The sequence below is a fragment of the Colobus angolensis genome, unplaced genomic scaffold (genome assembly GCF_000951035.1).
Source record: "Colobus angolensis palliatus isolate OR3802 unplaced genomic scaffold, Cang.pa_1.0 Scaffold7, whole genome shotgun sequence".
NCBI lineage: Eukaryota > Metazoa > Chordata > Mammalia > Primates > Cercopithecidae > Colobus > Colobus angolensis.
In genome coordinates, this window is record NW_012120709.1 from 14593751 (window position 1) to 14614154 (window position 20404).

The 20404-nt window shown below is 38.7% G+C and overlaps 1 protein-coding gene across 2 annotated transcripts in view; it reads right to left on the minus strand.

The window, feature by feature from the left end:
• Positions 1–20404, minus strand: part of NPAT (nuclear protein, ataxia-telangiectasia locus) — a 64660-nt gene that overhangs the window by 14718 nt on the left and 29538 nt on the right. For both annotated transcript variants that reach the window (XM_011926671.1, XM_011926670.1), the window contains 11 exons: positions 18794–18854; positions 17022–17094; positions 15382–15422; positions 14321–14545; positions 13299–13380; positions 11702–11789; positions 10618–10709; positions 10447–10534; positions 5853–5949; positions 5120–5248; positions 1094–2749 (listed from right to left, as the gene is read on the minus strand). In XM_011926671.1, coding sequence (XP_011782061.1) covers positions 1094–2749; positions 5120–5248; positions 5853–5949; positions 10447–10534; positions 10618–10709; positions 11702–11789; positions 13299–13380; positions 14321–14545; positions 15382–15422; positions 17022–17094; positions 18794–18854 — 2632 coding nt within the window. The remainder of the gene's footprint in view (positions 1–1093; positions 2750–5119; positions 5249–5852; positions 5950–10446; positions 10535–10617; positions 10710–11701; positions 11790–13298; positions 13381–14320; positions 14546–15381; positions 15423–17021; positions 17095–18793; positions 18855–20404) is intronic.

A 20404-nucleotide genomic window follows, 5' to 3' on the forward strand; every position in this document is an offset into this window, starting at 1 on the left:
TTTTTTTTTTTTTTTTTTGAGACAGAGTCTTACTCTGTTGCCCAGGCTGGGTACAGCGGCTTGGTCTTGGCTCACTGCAATCTCTGCCTCCCAGCTTCAAGCGATTCTTCTGTCTCAGCCTCCCAAGTAGCTGGGATTACAGGTGCCCACCACCATGCCCAGCTAATTTTTGTATTTTTAGTAGATACGAGGTTTCACTATGTTGGCCAGGCTGGTCTCAAACTCCTGACCTCAGGTGATCTGCCCACCTCGGCCTCCCAAAGTGCTGGGATTACGGGCATGAGCCACTGTGCCCAGCCATAAACAAAGGATTTTAAAGACAGAGATCAATTCTAGAAGGTGAAAGGCAGTGAAAATTTAGGATTTTATAAAGGAAGAAATTCAAGTTTTGTTTTTTTTGAGACAGAGTCTCACTCTTGTTGCCCAGGCTGAAGTGCAATGGCACGATCTTGGCTCACTGAAACCTGTTTCCTGGGTTCACCTAGGTTCAAGAGATTCTCCTGCCTCAGCCTCCCGAGTAGTTGGGATTACAGGCGCCTGCCACCTGCCTGGCTCATTTTTTAGTATTTTTAGTAGAAATGGGGTTTTACTATGTTGGTGAGGCTGGTCTCAAACTCCTGACCTCAGGTGATCGCCCCACCTCGGCCTCCCAAAGTGCTGGGATTACAGGCGTGAGCCACTACACCAGGCCGAAATTCAAGTTTTTCTGGAAAGTTTCTCCAAATACGTAAGTTCCCTGAAGACCATGACTATAAGAGCTATTTTTAAAAACCCCCCACAACACTGGGTTTTATACAGCTACGTGAAGAATTAGTCTGTCTTTTCTGTTTCTTGTAACTTATTAGCACATAGATTGAGAAGTATTTGTGAACAGAAAAAAGGAAAAAACCCACTAAAACCCACAGCTTACTAGATTAAGAAAAAAAAAAAGTTTGAATTAGCTAGCATAAAGAAGCAGCATAACACAAATTTCAGAATCTTTTCTCATACCATCTACCCATGAGTTATTACTTCCTAGTCAATAACAACACATACAAAAGAAATTAAGATCCCAACCCAGAGAAATGAATTTCAACTATGTTATTAAAGTTACCTTGTGAAAAGTTTGGTGACACAGCTTGGTTGACAGCAAAAACACTGTTTGACCTTGGTGGTGTCTGTAACTGAGGTGGCAGAGGTTGGGCAGTCATAGGGGCAGAATTTCCAGGCAACACCACTACATTAGACTGACTCACAGATGTTCCTAAGGCTGTTGGATCAGTCACACAGGTAGCTATCAGAATGTTATTTGAATTGCCAAAAGTTGTGCTTGTGGTCGGCATCAACTGTATATATCCTCCATCCTTGGAAACACATGGTGTAACATTTGCTGAAAAAGCAATGCCATCTTCATTCTGAGTGTTGTTTACCGCAGAGTCTTCAGATTTGAATGCTAAAAGACTCTGTTCCATTGAGGCTGAATCCCCTACTTCAGCATATACAACAGCACCTACAGTTTCTTCTGAAGACAGGCATTTAACTAATTCTGCATTTTTAGCAGGTGATTTAGTAGGAGAAGACAAGATTATAGTTGGCAGGTTTTCTCCATTAATACTAGAAACAGCACTGGTAAGTTCAGTATCTGAGGAAACAAATGGATCATCACTAATGATAACTTTGAGAGAGACGATATTTGATGCATCTATCTCTGCTGAGTTGTTGCTAGAAGGTTTATCATCAGTATTTTGGGACTCAGGGTGAGAATCTCCCACTGAAGAACACACAGATTCTGGAGGAAGAGAGTGACTGTTTTCTACAGGAGTGCCTTCTGGAGGCATCACTGCAACTTTCTCACAGTTATCATTTCCACCTAAAGACAGAAAAATAGTATTCTCTTCTTTTACAGAAGATGAAGGCTCTTGTGACTTCTCAGACTTGGATGGCTGAGCTTCATTTTCTGTATGATTTAACTCAGCAGACGTTGAATCATTAGATGGTTGTTTAGCAGAAGAGAGCGAATCTCGAAGATGAATTTCTACTTGTTGTTCAGATACATTTACATGTGAACTTTCAACAGACACAGGTAGTATTTCACTTTGAAGACAAGAATTATCTTGGCAGTTTGACAGCTGTGACATAACTGGTTCTAACACATTAATTTCTATTTTACTCTTGTGAATTTCACTAGAATCTGGTGACTTGGAACCATGAAAAGTAGTTTTAAGTTTTACTGTATCATTAGAATTTTCACAAAATTGACTTTTTTTAGATGGCTTTCCAGTTAATGAAGTATCTTGGGATAAAAGTTGAGAACTTTTCCCAGAGAGAATTAAGTTTTCATTGTTAGCTTCACAACCAAGTGAAACAAATGAAGCTATTGGTATATCAGGCTGATCAGGCTGTAATTGAGATTCACTTGGTACATTTGAAGACAAAGAGTTCTTTTCAATCTCTATAGCCATTTCAGTTTCAGTGGACATCTGATTGGTGTATAATTCAGCACAATGTGGATTACATGCAGCATTAGAATTCCCTCTTTGGTTAAAGTCATTCAAATTAGGCACAGACTCAAAGGTAATGTCAATGTCACATTTCTGTTCAGTGGGTACAGCTGTTTTAAAGGCCTTTTTCTGTATGCTGGAGCTTATTTGGGAAAAATTTTCCTGGTCTTCCTGTCTAAGCACATCATGGTTGTTGCTATTCTTCAAAGCGTTTAATGGGTCGTCATTCTGATAGGATGTACAAAATGGTGGCTGACCAGACTGACCATCTGCAAAATATCAGGCAGGTAGGCAGATAAGGTAAATATGTTCAGCTTCTATGGTAGTCATCTTTGCTATAAAACTTATTTTGCCAAGGAAATAACTCATCTTTGCATACCAGTAAGTGGAAGTCTGATATGCTGTGCTTCTCATTAACTGAGTATCAAAAAATTTACAGGTACTTTCTAGTGACTGATGACTTTTTACACAAGTGTCAATTTGTTTTCTAAGTTTCTTGGAAGACAGATGACACAAAGAAGGAAAAAGTAAAGAGGTTTAAAAAAATCTAGTATTTCAATAGGTAAAAAACATACTGGCTCCAAACATGAAACTTTGAAACACTTAACTTTTCAACTTCTAACATTTCTTCTGACCTTAATTTATCTACTGCCTTGGCCTCCCAAAGTGTTGGGGTCACAGACATGAGCCACCACACCTGACTTATCTGACATATTCTTAAAGGTGAGATGGGGCCAAGTACATTTTGCATGATTGACACTCGATCTCATTGTGTACTCTTTAACATTAAACATATATTTACTGAAGACCAACCATGCTTTGTTACTGGGATACAAAGATGAATGATCCAATCTCTAATCTTGGAGAGGTTAGTCAAGGAACCAACTATAGAAAAGAAAGTCGTAAGAAAGCATGGTAAAAACTGTAAAGCATAGGAACAAAGCGCACCATGAGAAAGCAGTATAAAGGAGGCACTGTATGAGAAGATCTTAAAAAATAAACAGAGTATGATATGAGTAAGAGGAAAGAGTATTTCCGTTTTTTCTTTTGAGACACAGTCTTGCCCTGTCGCCCAGGCCAGAGCGCAGTGGTACCATTCTCAGCTCACTGCAGCCTCTGCCTCTCGGGTTCATGTGATTCTCCTGCTTCAGCCTCTTAAGTAGCTGGGATCACAGGCGCACGCCACTACACCTGGCTAATTTTTATATTTTTAGTAGAGACGGGGTTTCACCATATTGGCTAGGCTGGTCCTCAATTCCTGACCTTAAGGAATCTGTCCTTCTTGGCCTCCCAAAGTGCTGGGATTACAGGCATGAGCCACCGTGCCCAGCCTGGAAAAAGTGTTTCAGAAAACAATACAGCATTCACAATTTAGGACAGAAAACATTAACTTGAATCAGTATGAAAAATGCTTTTTAAAAAACCAGAAAATTTATGTCAACTAGCATATACAGCAGTCTCCCATTATCTGCAGTTTTGCTTCGTGTGGTTTCAGTTACCTACAGTCAACCACAGTCTAAAAAGAGATGGGTACAGTACAGTAAGATATTGAGGAAGACTACATTCACATAACTTTTATTATAATATACTGTTATAACTGTCCCATTTTATTATTGTTAATTTCTTATTGTGCCTAATTTTAAATTAAACTTTACCATAGGTATGCCTGAATCGGAAAAAAACAGTAAATACTGATAGGTTTTGGTACCACCCAATTCAGGCACCCGCTGTGGGGCTTGGAAAATATCCCCCACAGATAAGGGGGGACTACTCTAATTCTATTAAATGTGACACTTGCTGTTGAGTACAGAGCACATCGGAATCCTTATTGTGGGGAAAACAGTGGAAATTGTATATAGGCCACATAAATTCAGGATAAGCAGTTCCTCAGTGAAGTAGGAAGACTTTCTCAGAAAACAGAATTTCAAGTTTCACTTTGTACAGGGTAGAACACAACCTTCTAGACATAATATATACTGCAAAAACACAACCCACTATAATTCAGGCTAAGAAGAAATGGAGAATTGGACTTGATTGTTGGCAGAAGAATTAAAGGAGACACGTAGTCTGAGATTCTTGAAGGACAGGATGTGAATGAACATTGGAAGCCATCAGATTTTTTAGTGGTGGGAGCAGTGATAACATTTAAAAACAGGTGAGCAAAAAGCTGTGCCTTAATAAAAATAAATGTTACAGACTTTTGAGCAACTGAACAACATTAATACTAAATTGCACATGTCAAGAATAGACTGAATTATAAAGGAATGAGGTTAAGTGTGGTGGCTCACACCTGTAATGCCACCTCTGCTTCCCAAAGTGTTCGGAGGATCGTTTGAGGCTGCATGCAGTGAGCTATGATTGTGCCACTGCACTCCAGCTTGGATGACAAGAGGGAGACTTTATCTCAAGAAACAAAAACACACCAACAAAAAAAGCTTACAGTAAAAGAATGAATACCCTATATTTTCTTTTTAATCAAACTACCAAAGATTTATAATTGTTTTTAACGGAGAGAAAAATACAAAAATGATTTTAACAATCTGAACAACTTCTACTTCCAAATTAGTATTTTCTGCCTTTGAATTTTCAGACGAATATTAAGATTTGGATTGATGACATTAACAAAACCAAATTCTTACCAGATTCTTCTGTTTCAAAAGAACCTTTAACTGCTAGATTAGTTTCATCTGCTAAGACTATACTGGGATTGGATTCCATAGGTTGACTGGAAATACTTTGTGATATATTTTTATTATTCTTTGTTTTACCTGTTAAAAAGGGAATAGGCAAATAATTAAATGACCAAAACAAAAAATAAACATCAATCAATACAGCTTGTGGGTGATTAAGCAAATGTTAAACTTTGATTTAGGGTTTTATTAAAAAATGCTGCTTTTAATATCATTTACAAGTACAAAGATTTTTACACCAAATAGGTGTTTCTTAAACTTTAGCCCAGTAATTTGCATTTTCTAACGAGTTCTCAGATAATGTTGAGATTGTTGGTTTGGAGGACTATACTTTGAGAACTACTGCACTAAATCATAAGATTGAGGACAATGGCCAGTTTTTTGCATTCCCTTTGTACCATTCAATTGTGTTTAGTACATCTGTATAGTGGTCAACATCAACACATTCCCTGTTAGCTGGCAAAAACGCCACAAAAATAAAAAACAAAACTACTCTCCACTTTAATAGCTGAAGTTTCTCAGGTAAAAACAAAACAACAAAAACTCCTTTAACATATCCATATGTCTGATGAAATGAAAACAAGAACTTTTTTAGATACTCTGGGGAATGCTGATTCACTCCAGTTAAGTTACCAAAGAAACTGGAGAAGCCTTTTTTTCTGTCTTGAAATAGTCTCCTTACCATAGTCAAAGAGATCAAAGAGTGCCTGAAATGCTGGGTCTGATTCTGTCTGTTCCAGTATGTCCTGTATAGCTTCTTCAGACATGTGAATTTCACTCTGCAAGAAAGGAGTAGGGTGAAGGCATGATTCTAACTGAATTTATATATATTTACATACTGTATGTATATATGAAACAAGGTCTCACTCTTTTGCCCAGGCTGGAGTATAGTGGTACAGTGGTATAGTCACTGTAGCTCACTATAATCTGAAATTCCTGGGCTCAACTGATGCTCCTGCTTCAGCCTCTTGAGTAGCTGGGACTACAGGTGCACCATTATGCCCAGCTTATTTTATTTTATTTTATTTTTGGTAGAGATGGGGTTGCTACATTGCCCAGGCTAGTCCTGAACTCTTGGGCTCAAGTGATCTTCTCGCCTCAGCCTCCCAGAGCACTCGGATTATAGACGTGGGCCACTGTGCCCAGTTTGAATAATATGATTTAATACCAGCAAAATAATTAGCAGACACTTGACTATTTTTGACTTTTTATGTAGTAGCATTCCCCCCACTCCAAGACAATTTCCAATGATATGCTCATTTAAAACAAATTAAAACAAAACTAGATAGAAGGTGACGGTTTCCTAATCCTACTTCTTAGAGGTAAGAACTTTGGTGAATATATTCCTAAACATTAAAATGATATAAAATGAATATATGTATATAAATGGAAGTAATAGTATACTATAAAGTTTTTTTTTTTTTTGAGACAGGGTGTCACTCTGTCACCCAAGCTGGAGTGGAATGCAGTGGCGCACAGTTCACTGCAGCCTTGACATCCCAGGCTCAGGTGATCCTCTCACCTCACCCTTCTGAGTAGTTGAAACTACACATGTGCCACCACACCCAGCTAATTTTCATATTTTTGGTAGAGATGGGGTTTCACCATGTTGCCCAGGCTGGTCTTGAACTCCTGGGTTCAAGCGACCCACTCACCTCAGCCTCCCAAACTGCTGGGACTATAGCCATGAGTTACTGTGCCTGGCCCATACTATAAAGTTCTATAATCTACTTTCTTTACATTATTCTATTGTAGACTGCTTTATAGGTCCTTCAATATATACCTATTTTATCCCTTTTATCTGTCTGCTATGGGTTCTTCATGTAAAATGCTTTCAATGTTGCCAATCCTTATCTATTCAGCTTTAAAACTAACATGCCAAAACCTACCTCAAAAGCCCCGTACCAATGGCAGGGGTGAGCCTGTCAACTACAAGCTAAGCCATGGAATAATGTTGTAGGAACCATTTGTATTTTTAGTTCTTTTGTTTTGAGTTAGTCAGATTTCTTGCTGTGAGGGCTCATGACTGACAAGTGTTTCTGGGGGAGCATGAGAAACAGGGAGTAGATAGAGGGTTTAACTCCTTCCTTAATTTTGCACCTTATTATCCTGTTTGTAGCCTCAGCTTTAAGAGGCACTTTCAGACGTCCTGGTGCTACTTCTTGAGCCTTTTGGAATTTCTGTTACAAAATTCCCTATACTGTCTTAAAAACTATTAGTTAAATCTTAATTCTTTTTTTTTAGTTTTGAGATGGAGTCTCACTCTGTCGCCTAAGCTGGAGTGCAGCGGAGCGACCTCGTCTCGCTGCAACTCCGCCTCCTGGGTTCAAGCGATTCTCCACCTCAGCCTTCTGAGTAGCTGGGACTACAGGTGCGCACCACCACATCTAGCTAATTTTTGGTAGAGGTGGGGTTTCACCATGTTGGACAGGCTGGTCTCCAACTCCTGAACTCAGGTGATCCACCTGCCTCAGCCTCCCAAACTCCTGGGATTACAGGCGTGAGCCACCGCACCCAGCTAAATCTTAATTCTTAACTTTCTACAAATACAGTATTATGAACAACCAAGAACAGTAGGTTGTGCCTTTACTTTCTTACAATCCTTCACAGTATTTAACAAAGTACCCGGATTATGGTAAGCATCTGATGTAGAGAAACAATAAGCAAAAAGTTGGAGGATACAAAAACTTAGAACAGAGCATACATATTTGTTTTTTGATTTTGAGACAGTGTCTTGTTCTGTTGCCCAGGCTGGAGTGTAGTGGTGAAATCACAGCTCACTGCAGCCTCAAGCACCCAGGCTCAAGTGATCTTCCCATTTCAGCCTCCCGAGTAGTTGGGACAACAGGTGCACGCAACAACACCTGGCTAGTTTTTTAAAAAATTTTTTGTATAGATGAGGTCTCATTATGTTGTCCAGGCTGGTCTTGAACCTCTGGGCTCAAGCATCCTCCTGCCTTGACCTCTCAAAGTGCTGGGATTAAAGCTATGAGCCACTGTGCCCGGCCCATATTTATTAAATGGTAAGATAAGAGAGGTTTTTAAAAGTACTGGTAGAACTGACAAAGAGAAACACAACTCAAGGGCTCAATGGCTTTCTCAGAATTCAACTGAAAGAAAACCTGCTCTAATACACTCACATGGGCATGCCAATAAAAATATTTCCATTGTCCAATGGTCCAAGTAAAAAGATGTCCTAAAATCACAATTGCAGCTGCTCTTCAAAAAGGGTATTTGGGTCAGGTGAGGTAGCTCACACCTGTAATCCCAGCACTTTGGGAGGCCGAGGCAGGCAGATCACCTGAGGCCAGGAGTTCAAGACCATCCTGGTCAACATGGTGAAACCTAGTCTCTACTAAAAATACAAAAATTAGCCAAGCGTGGAGGCACATGCCTATAATCCCAGCTACTTGGGAGGCTGAGGCAAGAGAATCATTTGAACTCGGGAGGCGGAGGTTGTAGTGAGCAGAGATCGTGCTACTGCACTCCAGCCTGGGCAACCCAGCGATACTCCATCTCAACAAACAAAACCAAACAAAAACCAAAAATTATCTGAGCATGGTGGCATGTGCCTGTAGTCCCAGCTACTGAGAAGGCTGAGGTGGGAGTTATCACTTGAGCTCAGGGAGATCAAGGCTACTGTGAGCCATGATTGAGTCACTGCACTCAAGCCTGGGCAACAGAGTGAGACCCCATCTCAAAAAAAAAAAAAAAAAGTATATTAAAGGATAGTTGCACATCAACCAACCTTTTTTTTTTTGTTGAGACAGAGTCTCGCTCAGTCACCCAGGCTGGAGTGCAGCAGCCCAATCTCTCGGCTCACTGCAAGCTCCGCCTCCCGGGTTCATGCCATTCTCCTGCCTCAGCCCCCCGAGTAGCTGGGACTACAAGTGCCCGCTGCCACGCCCGGCTAATTTTTTGCATTTTTAGTAGAGACGGGGTTTCACTGTGTTAGCCAGGATGGTCTCGATCTCCTGACCTTGTGATCCGCCCATCTCGGCCTCCCAAAGTTCTGGGATTACAGGCGTGAACCACTGCACCTGGCACAACAAATCTTAAAACATAGACTGTTATATTTCTCCCTTACTAGCTCACTCTCCTTTGTATTTACTACCAATGAATAGCAACAGTGACCACTGTCCCCATCTTTCTTCTCTTAGTATTAAGCCTCACAGGCAAACTGTCATTTGGTTAACAATCTTTCTTTTTAGAAAGGTCTTGTTCATCTTATTGGCTGGGCATGGTGGCTCACGCCTGTAATCCCAGCACTTTGGAAGACCGAGGTGGGTGGATCACGAGGTCAGGAGATGGAGACCATCCTGGCTAACACAGTGAAACCCTGTCTCTACTAAAAATACAAAAAAATTGGCCAGGTGTGGAGGTGGGTGCCTGTAGTCCAGCTACTCGGGAGGCTGAGGCAGGAGAATGGTGTGAACCCAGGAGGCAGAGTTTGCAGTGAGCTGACACTGTGCCACTGCACTCCAGCCTGGGAAACAGAGACTCTGTCTCAAAAAAAAAAAAAAAAAAGTCTTGTTCATTTTATTTAGTTAACTATTACTTGGATTCATTAGATATCTTTTTTTCTTATTTTTTTGAGACAGGGTCTCACTCTGTCGCCCAGGCTGGAGAGCAGTGGTGCGATCTCCGCTCACTGCAACCTTCGCCTCCTGGATTCAAGGATGCTCCTGCTTCAGCCACCTGAGCTGCTGGGATAACAAGCACGTGTCATGATGCCCATCTAATTTTTGTATTTTTGGTAGCGATGGGATTTCACCAATGTTGGTCAGGATGGTCTCGAATTCCTGGCCTTAAGTGATCTGCCCTCCTTGGCCTTCCAAAGTGCTGGGATAACAGGCATTGAGCCACTGTGCCTGGCCCCATTACATATCTTTAATATATCATTTCATTGTTTCTCTAAAGTATTATACAATTTGTAGCAGTGCAGAAGAAATTTAATTTATATAAACACTGTATTACTGTTTATTACACACAAATGTACCCACTAACCAATTTTTAAGTATTAAATACTTAGGAATTCATGACTGTGGATGCAATATAGATTCTATTTTAAGTCATCATCCGATGTGTTTTTCAGGAATAGATTACATTCAATGAATGAAGAAAAGTTTGATCTTACTATTGTAAATCATTTTATCTAATTAGATGGCAAATCATAACATCTTATGTTGGCAATGGTTTTGAAATGAAACCAAAATACCATCAATCTTAAGTATAACTAACACACACGCACACATGTGCACCCCAACCACCCATACCGGAAGTCCTAGGAATTCATCAATTGAAGTCTCTGGCTCCGTAGGGTTGTTATCTGTTTGCTTAGGTACTTGGGCAATATTGTTATCACTGTTAATAAAGAAAGAAAAATCTTCATTATAGTTATGCGATTAGGCAAAAACAATTAGGCATTTTAAACATATACAGCTTACCTAGTTAAAAATTTATTTATGTTTTCTGCTAGCTTTTCTTGAAGAGATTTGTTGCTTAGTATTTTTTCTCGCGCATTTTCAATAACCATTTGCTGGAAAAGAAAGCCACTGTTAGCAAAAGGACAATAAAGAGTATTCTGCTACTTAATATTATTAGAAAAGAACAAACCGGTTAAGAGTTGGATAGTTTTAATAAACCTAAATGGAAACTCAGAAGTTGTGGTGGCTCCCTCCATATTAATACCTGAATACAACACTATAACTTGCAAATGTTTTCACAGATCTTTCACCAACTCTTTCTTATATACTTCCACACTCATCATCAAACCCCAGTAAATGCCCTATTTTTACAGTGTCCCTCTGTAGCCCAGGCTGGAGTGCAGTGGCACGATCTCAGTTCACTGCAACCTCCACCTCCCAGTTCAAGCAATTCTTGTGCCTCAGCCTCCTGAATAGTAGCTGGGATTATGGGCGTGTGCCATCACACCCAGCTAATTTTTGTATTTTTAGTAGAGATAGTTGGCCAGGCTGGTCTTGAATTCCTGGCCTCAAGAGATCGGCTCCCCTTGGCCTCTCAAAGTGCTGGGATTACAGGTATAAGCCACTACTCACTAGATGTTTTTTTTTTTTTTTTTTTTTTTGAGACAGGGTCTCACTCTGTCACCCAAGCTTGAGTGTTGTGGTATGATCATGGTTCGCTGCAGCCTCGACCTCCCAGGCTCAAGCAATCCTCCCATCTCAGCCTCCCAAGCAGCGAGGACTACAGACAAGCACTACTACACCTAGCCAATTTTTGTATTTTTTGTAGAGACGGGATTTTACCATGTTGCCCAGGTTGGTCTTGAACTCCTGAGCTCAAGCAATCTGCCTGCCTCAGCTTCCCAAAGTGCTGGGATTACAGGTGTTTGCCACAGCACCTGGCCAGTATTTTATTAAATGATCCAACAACAACAATGTATTTATAGATACCTATAAACTTACCCCTGTTTCTTTATTTGATACATATATACATACATTTGTGTATATATCTGTATTTTTTAACTCAGGAATATTTTAAGTTGCAAAGTTTGGCAGAGTCACTTACTTTTTCTACTGCAAATGCGTTTGGATCTTGGAAATTCCGTATTGTTGAATGAGGGCCAGACAAAGTGGTACTTTTTCTCTGAGATTCACTGAAACACATTTTAAAAGGTTTTCTTTTAACCACTATGTTTAACGGATTTAAAGATAAATACATATACAGACATAAATTTTAAGATCACCATAGCAGAACAGATACAGTTGTCCCTGTATCTGTAGGGGGCTGGTTTCAGGACCCCCAAGGATACCAAAATCCACATGTACTCAAGTCCTACAGTCTGCACCAGGAAGCCCATGTACTCAAAAAGTCAGCACACTGCATCTAGGTAGGTTTTACTACTAAATTTTCAATCTGTGTTTGGTTGAAAAAAACTTGAGTATAAATGAACCCATGTAGTTCAAACCCGTGTTGTTCATGGTCAACTGTATATTCTCTATTTGTGGTAGGAACAAAGGGAAGTACAAAAAGTATTAGTAGTCTTGGATTCAAAAAAATGAGTTTGAAGTCTAGCTTTACCACTTACTACCTATGCGGTCTGAAGCACAGCAAGCTCTGACTCTCTAACCCACTTTATAATGACCAACTGCATTACTGGGTTTACTAAAGAATGGAATGAAATAAAGTATATATAAAGACTTTATTTAAAAAGTCAAGGTTCCTATAAATGTTAAATATTAATATTGCTCTTTTATGGCTGCGCATGGTGGCTCACATCTGTAATCCCAGCAATTTGGGAGGCCAAGGTGGGAAGATCACTTGAAGCCAGGAGTTTGAGACTAGCCTGGGCAACAAAGTGAGACCCCCATCTTTACAAAAAATAAAAAAATTAGCTGGGTGTGGTGGCATGTGCCTGTGGTGCTGGCTACTGGGGAGGCTAAGGTGGGAGGATCTTCTGAGCCCACAAGTTCGAGGCTGCAATGAGTTATGATTGCACCACTATACTCCAGCCTGGCCAAGACAGCAAGGCCCTATCTCTAAAAATAAATAAATCGATATTACTGTTTGTTATTTTATATGGTGAAGTGAGAAAGGCTCCAACAAAGGAGGCTGAGGTCAGTCTTGAATGAAAGACAACCAAAAGTAAAAACTCTAACAAAAATATCCAGGGCTTGGCAACTAAGAAACCAGAAGAAACATTTTAAAACTACTATTTCTTTTAAAAAATATCCTTCAAACAAAGACACACAGGGTAAGACAGAAAAACACTTTTCTCAAAGATTGTGCCTGGAAAAATTCCATCAATTGATCTTAGGACTTTAAATGTGTGTGCAGCATAGAACATAATGGTATTATTTACATTTGGTTAAAAAACATGGACTTCAAAAACCTGGGATAACATCATTTGTAAGATATATCATTATTTTATATACAATTACAGAATAAACATATTTCCCATGAAACAGTGATATGCCATTAATTGAGAGATGCAACCCAATTTCAGGCGGGTTAGAATGTGAAGAAAGACAATGTATTTCGGAATAGTTCTAATAACAGATCAGAACATAATCTGGTCTTATTAGTTTATTCACAATGTAAGTATCCTGATATAATTTTTTTTTTAATGGATACGGGTAACTTGTCTCTTTTAAAAAGCATTTACCTTTTGCGTCTACCAGGAGACATTAAACTGGCATGTGCTTTCTTTTCCTGAGCACCAGGAATGACGTTTAAAGCTTCTCCAGCTGTATTTCAAGAAAACATAACAGTAAGCCAAAGAAATGGAATAGTTTTCTAAACTTGTAATGGGATAAAAAGCTTTAAATAGTCATTATTATTTTATGTTAAATTCAATTAACATGTACTGAGTGCCTACCATGTATAAAGCATGGGAAAAGATATTAAGATCAATAAAACATAGTCTTTATGCCTTAAGGTTTTACAATAAAATCCAAAGTACAGTATAGTCTCAACAAAAAATAATATGGTAGAATGGAAAAAGTTTAAGAAGTATAAACTAAGCATTCTGGGTGTAGAAAAGGATTTGGAAAAGGTGAAAATGGGGGAGATCTTGATGACAATAAATTTTAACTGCACAGAAAGATAATTGGTTTGTGAACTGAGAGTGCTAACTCCTGAATTCTAATCCCAACTCTGTTATTAACTAGCTTCTTATCCCTTACTATCATGTGTTTTCAAAAGCTTCAAGTATGCAACAAATAAGATACACCACACACTCTCTAAGGATATTCCTAACTCTAAGGTTCAGCCAGGCATATGTAGGATTTCTAACATGTAAAGATAGAGAAGTGGAAAGGCATTCCTCATTCCAGGAGGACAGACTGACATCATCAAAGGCAAGGAGGTAGAAAATATAATGTACATTCCATTTAAAATCAAACACAACAAGGTCCTTTTCTCTTAATGCCAAAAATGGAGAATTAGAGAGTTCAAGGTGGACTTCAGTTAGAGTAGAAATAGGATGAATCCTAGATTAAAATGCCTTAAAGATTTTATATGCTTACAGCAAATCTAGAAGTCTGTTCCACTTTTAGTCTCTCTCATCTTTTTTTTTTGGCGGGGGGGGGCATAATTTTACACTATGAGTGTAAAGACATTAGTATATTATCTCATTCATATGATTTCATTAACAACAAAATTTAAGAGAACAAAAAGTAAACTTACTAGTTACAGTATCTTGTGACTGTGAATGGTTGACCACTACAAAATATGACCTCGATGGATCTGAAATTTGGCCACTTGGTCGAGTAACTTGTGTACCTGTGGAAGAAGAAGTGGTAAACTGTCCTGAAAGGTAAGGTAAAGTGAGCAACTCTGCACTGGCTGGAGCTGTTTGAGATGCAAGCTTTCTCTGCCGTTTGATTTCTGCAATTCCAGTTCTTGTTCGGGCTGAAACATATAAGCATTTAAAAAACAAATTCAATGTCAGGGTAGTTTGGGAATTATAAGAAGTCAATATTATGCATCCTATTATATAACATGTTACATCAACAGACTGAAGAATGACCCCTAAATATATCAACTAAATTTATGTGACTTTCAGAAGAAACTAAAATGAATACGCTCAAGTTTTATAAATCCAAGATTATATTTGTTCTGCAATAATTCATATTGATAATTATCCCCATGAATTAATAAACCTAAACTCATGAGAATGAAAACATTCTACATGAGTCTATATGAAATGTAGGGAGTATTTACAAAATATTTTTATGATAAATGAAAATATTAATTAACATAACTGTACTTAGAAAAAAGGTAGTTTGGACAGGTGCAGTGGCTCACGCCTGTAATCCCAGCACTTTGGGAGGCTGAGGCAGGCAGACCACGAGGTCAGGAGATTGAGACCATTCTGGTTAACATGGCAAAATACAAAAAAATTACAAAAAAAATACAAAAAATAATTATTAAAAAATTAAAAAAAAATTAGCTGGGTGTGGTGGCACACGCTTGTAGCCCCAGCTACTCGGGAGGCTAAGGCAGGAGAATCGCTTGAACCCAGGAGGTGGAGGTTGTGGTGAGCTGAGATCATGTCATTGCACTCCAGCCTGGGCAACAGAGCGAGACACCATTTCAAGAAACAAAAACAAACAAACAAAAAAACAAAGAAAAACAGTACTTTAAGCAAAATATACACTCAGCACATGTGTATAATGAATTAAAATGTTCATCTGATAGTGTAAGTTTGAAGTAATTGTGAACATTGTTTAAAGTTGGATACCAACCTCTCTGACTGCCAGCAAACCTTGGGGAACTTTGCATGCTCCTAACAAAGAAAACAAAGTAGTTATCCATCAAAAAATTTTTGTTGCCGACATCCACTATGATTTAGTTACAGTCAGACCTGAAGTTAGTTATGAGGTAAAAAGCAAAAAATCTCTCTCAGACAAAAAAGACAAACACATTTTTTGGGTAAGCAACTCTGATTTGCTTTAGGAGAAAAATAGTGGCATGTAGACACACTCACAACACATATAATTTTAATTAACAAGTTTCTATCCAATGTAATATGCGTTAGAGTGCCTTGACATTACATTAAGAATGCAATCTGGGCTGGGTACGGTGGTTCATGCCTGTAATCCCAGCGCGTTGGGGGGCTGAGGTGAGAGGATCAATTGAGGCTGAGAGTTCATGACCAGCCTGAGGACCACAGCAACACTGTCTCCACGAAATGAAATAAAAATTAGCCAGGTGGCACGCGCCTGTAGTCCTAGGTACTTGGGAGGCTGAGGTGGGAGAAACTTTTGAGCTGAGGCGTTCAAGGCTACGAGAGCTATGATCACACCACTGCACTCCAGCTTGGGTAACAGAGTGAGACCCTACCTCTTCAAAAAATAAAAAGAATATAATTTAACTTTAGAAACTCTGCATATTACATTTTTAAGTAAGAATATACAAAGTATACATTTTTTATTATCTTTCACAATTACAGAGATGCCTTCCCATAGAGAAATTCTGATTTTCCATGACTCCATATATAAATACTTTGGAAACCCCAAGTTAATGTCAGAGGACATTCAGCTTTTATCAAATTTATGGCTATGAAATTATTTTATTGAACCCCTAAAGAAGATGCAAACAAATACGGAAAAATTCACAGTGCAAGTTATTTTAGTATGAATCAGAATGGCCCACCCCTTTATTCGATAAAGTCACAGACACCGTGCCATTATCATAAAAAATATGTCAAGTAAGTCTCCAACAAGATCCACAAAACTCGAGTCAGGAAAGAGAAATATAAAGAAAAGACTATCAAGTAAGATGTGGTCCAGAGTTAAGTAGAAAGCATTTGGAGCCATTTTAGCAGTTTAAGCAGAGAAAGAAAATGAAACCCATGCTGAAGTTGGGTGGGGTAGTCACTTATAGCTCTCAAAGAAAGGTTAAGAGACTATGGTTTTCATAACCAATTCTATAGTCAAATATGAGATTTTCATAAAATTGATACCGTAAGATTTCAGAATTAGCATTTTTCTTCAAGCTTATTTCAAGTTAAGAAATCAAGTGGGCATGGGTTCAATGCATCAATTCTGTGAATATTTAATAGAGACAGCTGCCTAAGGGAATTCACAGTGGCCTGGGATTAGGTGATTTGTATTCCAACAATGTATCTGCCTCTAAATTGCTATGGAAACTTAGAAATGTCATTAAACTACTACATAGCTTAGTTTTCTAAATATTTTATTAAAAGTATGCTATTTATTTTAAATTATGTCAGTCAGTAGTCTCCACAGTACCAGCAACCTCTAGAGTAATTTCAAAACTGCATAAGTGTTACATAAGTACACTGTGTAGGTCTTAAGAAGATTTAAACCCAAAGTGTATTTGCATTCCGAAATCATTAGGCACATTCTAATAGCTTTATTACCTGATCTGAGAAAGTGTATGGTCCAATTTCTTCCATAAAGATGACATTATTGCTGGGACATTATTTGATGTTTCTAAATCACAGGAGGAAAAGGTTCTTAATAAACCCAGGTGAAGAAATTTCATCATTCATTTTGAACAAAGACACACAAAAAAATCTTGTTTCTCAATTATTGACAGTATGTTGGAAAATGAGAAATAAATCTATTTTGTAAAACAGCTTGCAAAGCTATAATAAGGTTGCTTTCTCTTCTAAAGCCACTGAGTATCAGGTATGATATGAGTAGAAATGGATATCTGTAAAATCTCTGAGCATTTTTTGGCCAATAATTTTACACCTTCATTTTATTAAAAAAGGGAGAAACACTTTTTTTGATCTTTGTTCTGTCTGATATCATATGACATATGAAAGTGAATTAAAATAATTTGTCTTATAATAATTATCATAAAGGTTATGCAAATTCCTTGTAAGTGTGGAAATTTAATCCTCAATTTTCTCATATTTAAAAATGGCTTTAAACAATATCTCTCACTGGGTTATTCTAAAGACTAAATGAGAGGCCAAGCATGATGGCTCACGCCTGTAATCCTAGCACTTTGGGAGGCCGAGGTGGGTAGACGATGAGGTCAGGAGTTCGAGACCAGCCTGGCCAACATAGTGAAACCCTGTCTCTCCTAAAACCATAAAAATTAGCTAGGCATAGTGGCGTGCGCCTATAGTCCCAGAGAGGAGAATTGCTTGAACCCAGGAAGCGGAGGTTGCGGTGAGCCGAGATAGCGCCATTGCGCTCCAGCCTGGGCAACAGAGAGATACTCCCGTCTCAAACAAACAAACAAAACAAACAAAATATTAAATGAGGAAAAAAACCATATGAAAGCACATAGCACAAAGCTTATACACAGTGACAATGTCAAAAAAGGTCAAGCTTCTTTTTATGTTATCTTATGCAAATTGTTTCATGCTAATTGTTTTGTTAATATTGTAAGCCATTGAAAATAATCAATATTAGAGAATAAGCAGTCAAAACTTTTTCTCTAAAACATCCTTAATTAAGGCAAGTAGAATTTTATATGCTGGTAACTATAAGCCAGTTTATGACTGGCTTCTATGTTCAGACTTACTACATAGAATTAAAATTAAAACGTCAGTTTAAAACTTTTTAACACATAGTGATGTCTGTTTATCAGTATAGATAACACAGGTAAGAGTTTTATTTTACATATTTTTTAAAGATAATTTTTGGGTTATTTTTGCTAATATAAACATTGTTGCAATTTATGTATCACTCAATATAAACACAAACAAATGGCCAGGGGCACTGGCTCATACTTGTAATCCCAACACTTTGGGAGACCGAGGTGACAGATCATCTGAGGTCAGGAGCTCGAGACCAGCCTGACCAACATGGAGAAACCCCGCCGCTACTAAAAATACAAAATTAGCCGGGCATGGTGGTGCAGGCCTGTAATCTCAGCTACTTGGGAGGCTGATGGAGGAGAACAGCTTGAATCCAGGAGCTGGAGGTTGCAGTGAGCCGAGATCATGCCATTACACTCCAGCCTGAACAAGAGCGAAACTCCGTCTCAAAAACAAACAAACAAAAAACAAAACCCACAAACAAATTAGATGTGTCCCAGAAAAATTTATCTCATCACAATGGAGACAAGTTTTCTCAAGGCTTTTATGAGACACCTTTAAAAATTATTTTTAACTAAATCAAGTAGATAAATATTGTAAACATTAGCAAAAAAACTCCAAATCAGAACTCTTACCTTTTGTTTTCATAGCTACATACTCATTTAAAATTGTTGTCAAGTTTTTTCCAAATAAGGACTGAAAAGAAAAAGATCAAATATTACCAAAATTGTATAATACTACCAATAATTTCTCACAAGAAAAGACTCCACCATCCAAGTTAATAAAAGATCTAACTGCAGAGTAGCTGATGAGGAAAGGGTAAAGAAGCAGGTAATCGAAAATGAAAATAGCCACTGACATTAGAGTTTGCATCCAAGCTTCGAAAGAATCTTGCCCGTTTGACTAGGACATTATAGCTACTTGGGTATTACTGCTTCTAGACCCTCTCAGCAGACAGCTACACATACATGTACAAACGCATATACACAAGCATTTGTATTTCTGTATCTATCTGTATATATATTAAAATAACCACAGTGTCATACTAATGTCTCAGATTATAACCCAACACCACTGGTTTCATTATTATGCTTCTTTATATCTTCTTTCTCACACAGTGAGGAATCTGGCTCCCACTATCTACAATTTGTTATTTGTTCAGAATTGTTAATTTAGAAGAAATTAGAAAAAATTAGAAGGATTTATTTAATATTCATCCATGTTATTGTGCGAACAGCATGTTGCTTTTTATTGCTGAGTAGTAGTATTGCTTTGTTATGAACACATCAGAGTTTGTCGCTTTTTGAAAGACATCTTGGATGTCACTAGTTTTTAAATTTTTTTTTTTTTTTTTTAGAGACAGGGTCTTGCTCTGTAACACAGGCTGGAGTACAGTGGCTGCTCACAGCTCACTACAGCCTTGAACTCCTGGCTTCAAGCCATGTTCCTGCCTCAGCCTCCCAAAGTGCTGGGATTAAATGTGTGAGCCATCATGCCTGGCCTGTTTTCAGTTTTTTTTTTTTTGAGATGGAGTCTTGCTCTGTTGCTCAGGCTGGAGTGCAATGGCACAGTCTCGGCTCGCCAAAACCTCCATCTCCCAGGTTCAAGCAATTCTCCTGCCTCAGCCTCCCGAGTAGCTGGGACTACAGGCATGCATCATCATGCCTGGCTAAGTTTTGTATTTATAGTAGAGACGGGGTTTCACTATGTTGGCCAGGATGGTCTCGAACTCTTGACTTCGCTATCCGCTTGCCTTGCCCTCCCAAAGTGCTGGGATTACAGGTGTGAGCCACCACACTTGGCCTGTTTTCAGTTTTCAGGCACTATAAGCAAACACCAGTGTCTAGGTTTTTGTGTGAACACAAGTTTTTCAACTGATTTGGGTTATGTGAATGTTGGTTCACATGGGGAGTATATGCTTAATCATATAAGCAAATGTCAAACTGTTTTCAAAAGCAACTGTATAATTTTTAATTCTTACCAGTAACAAACAAGAGTCCCTGCTGCTCTGCATATTTGTGGTCAAGGACTTGCCAGTTTTTAAACCTGTTTTCTTTCTTTTTTCTTTTTTTTTGGGACGGAGTCTTGCTCTGCTGCCCAGGCTGGAGTGCAGTGGCCCATTCTCAGCTCACTGCAAGCTCCGCCTCCCGGGTTCACGCTATTCTCCTGCCTCAGCCTCCGGAGTAGCTGGGACTACAGGCGCCCACCACCTCGCCCGGCTAGTTTTTTTGTATTTTTTAGTAGAG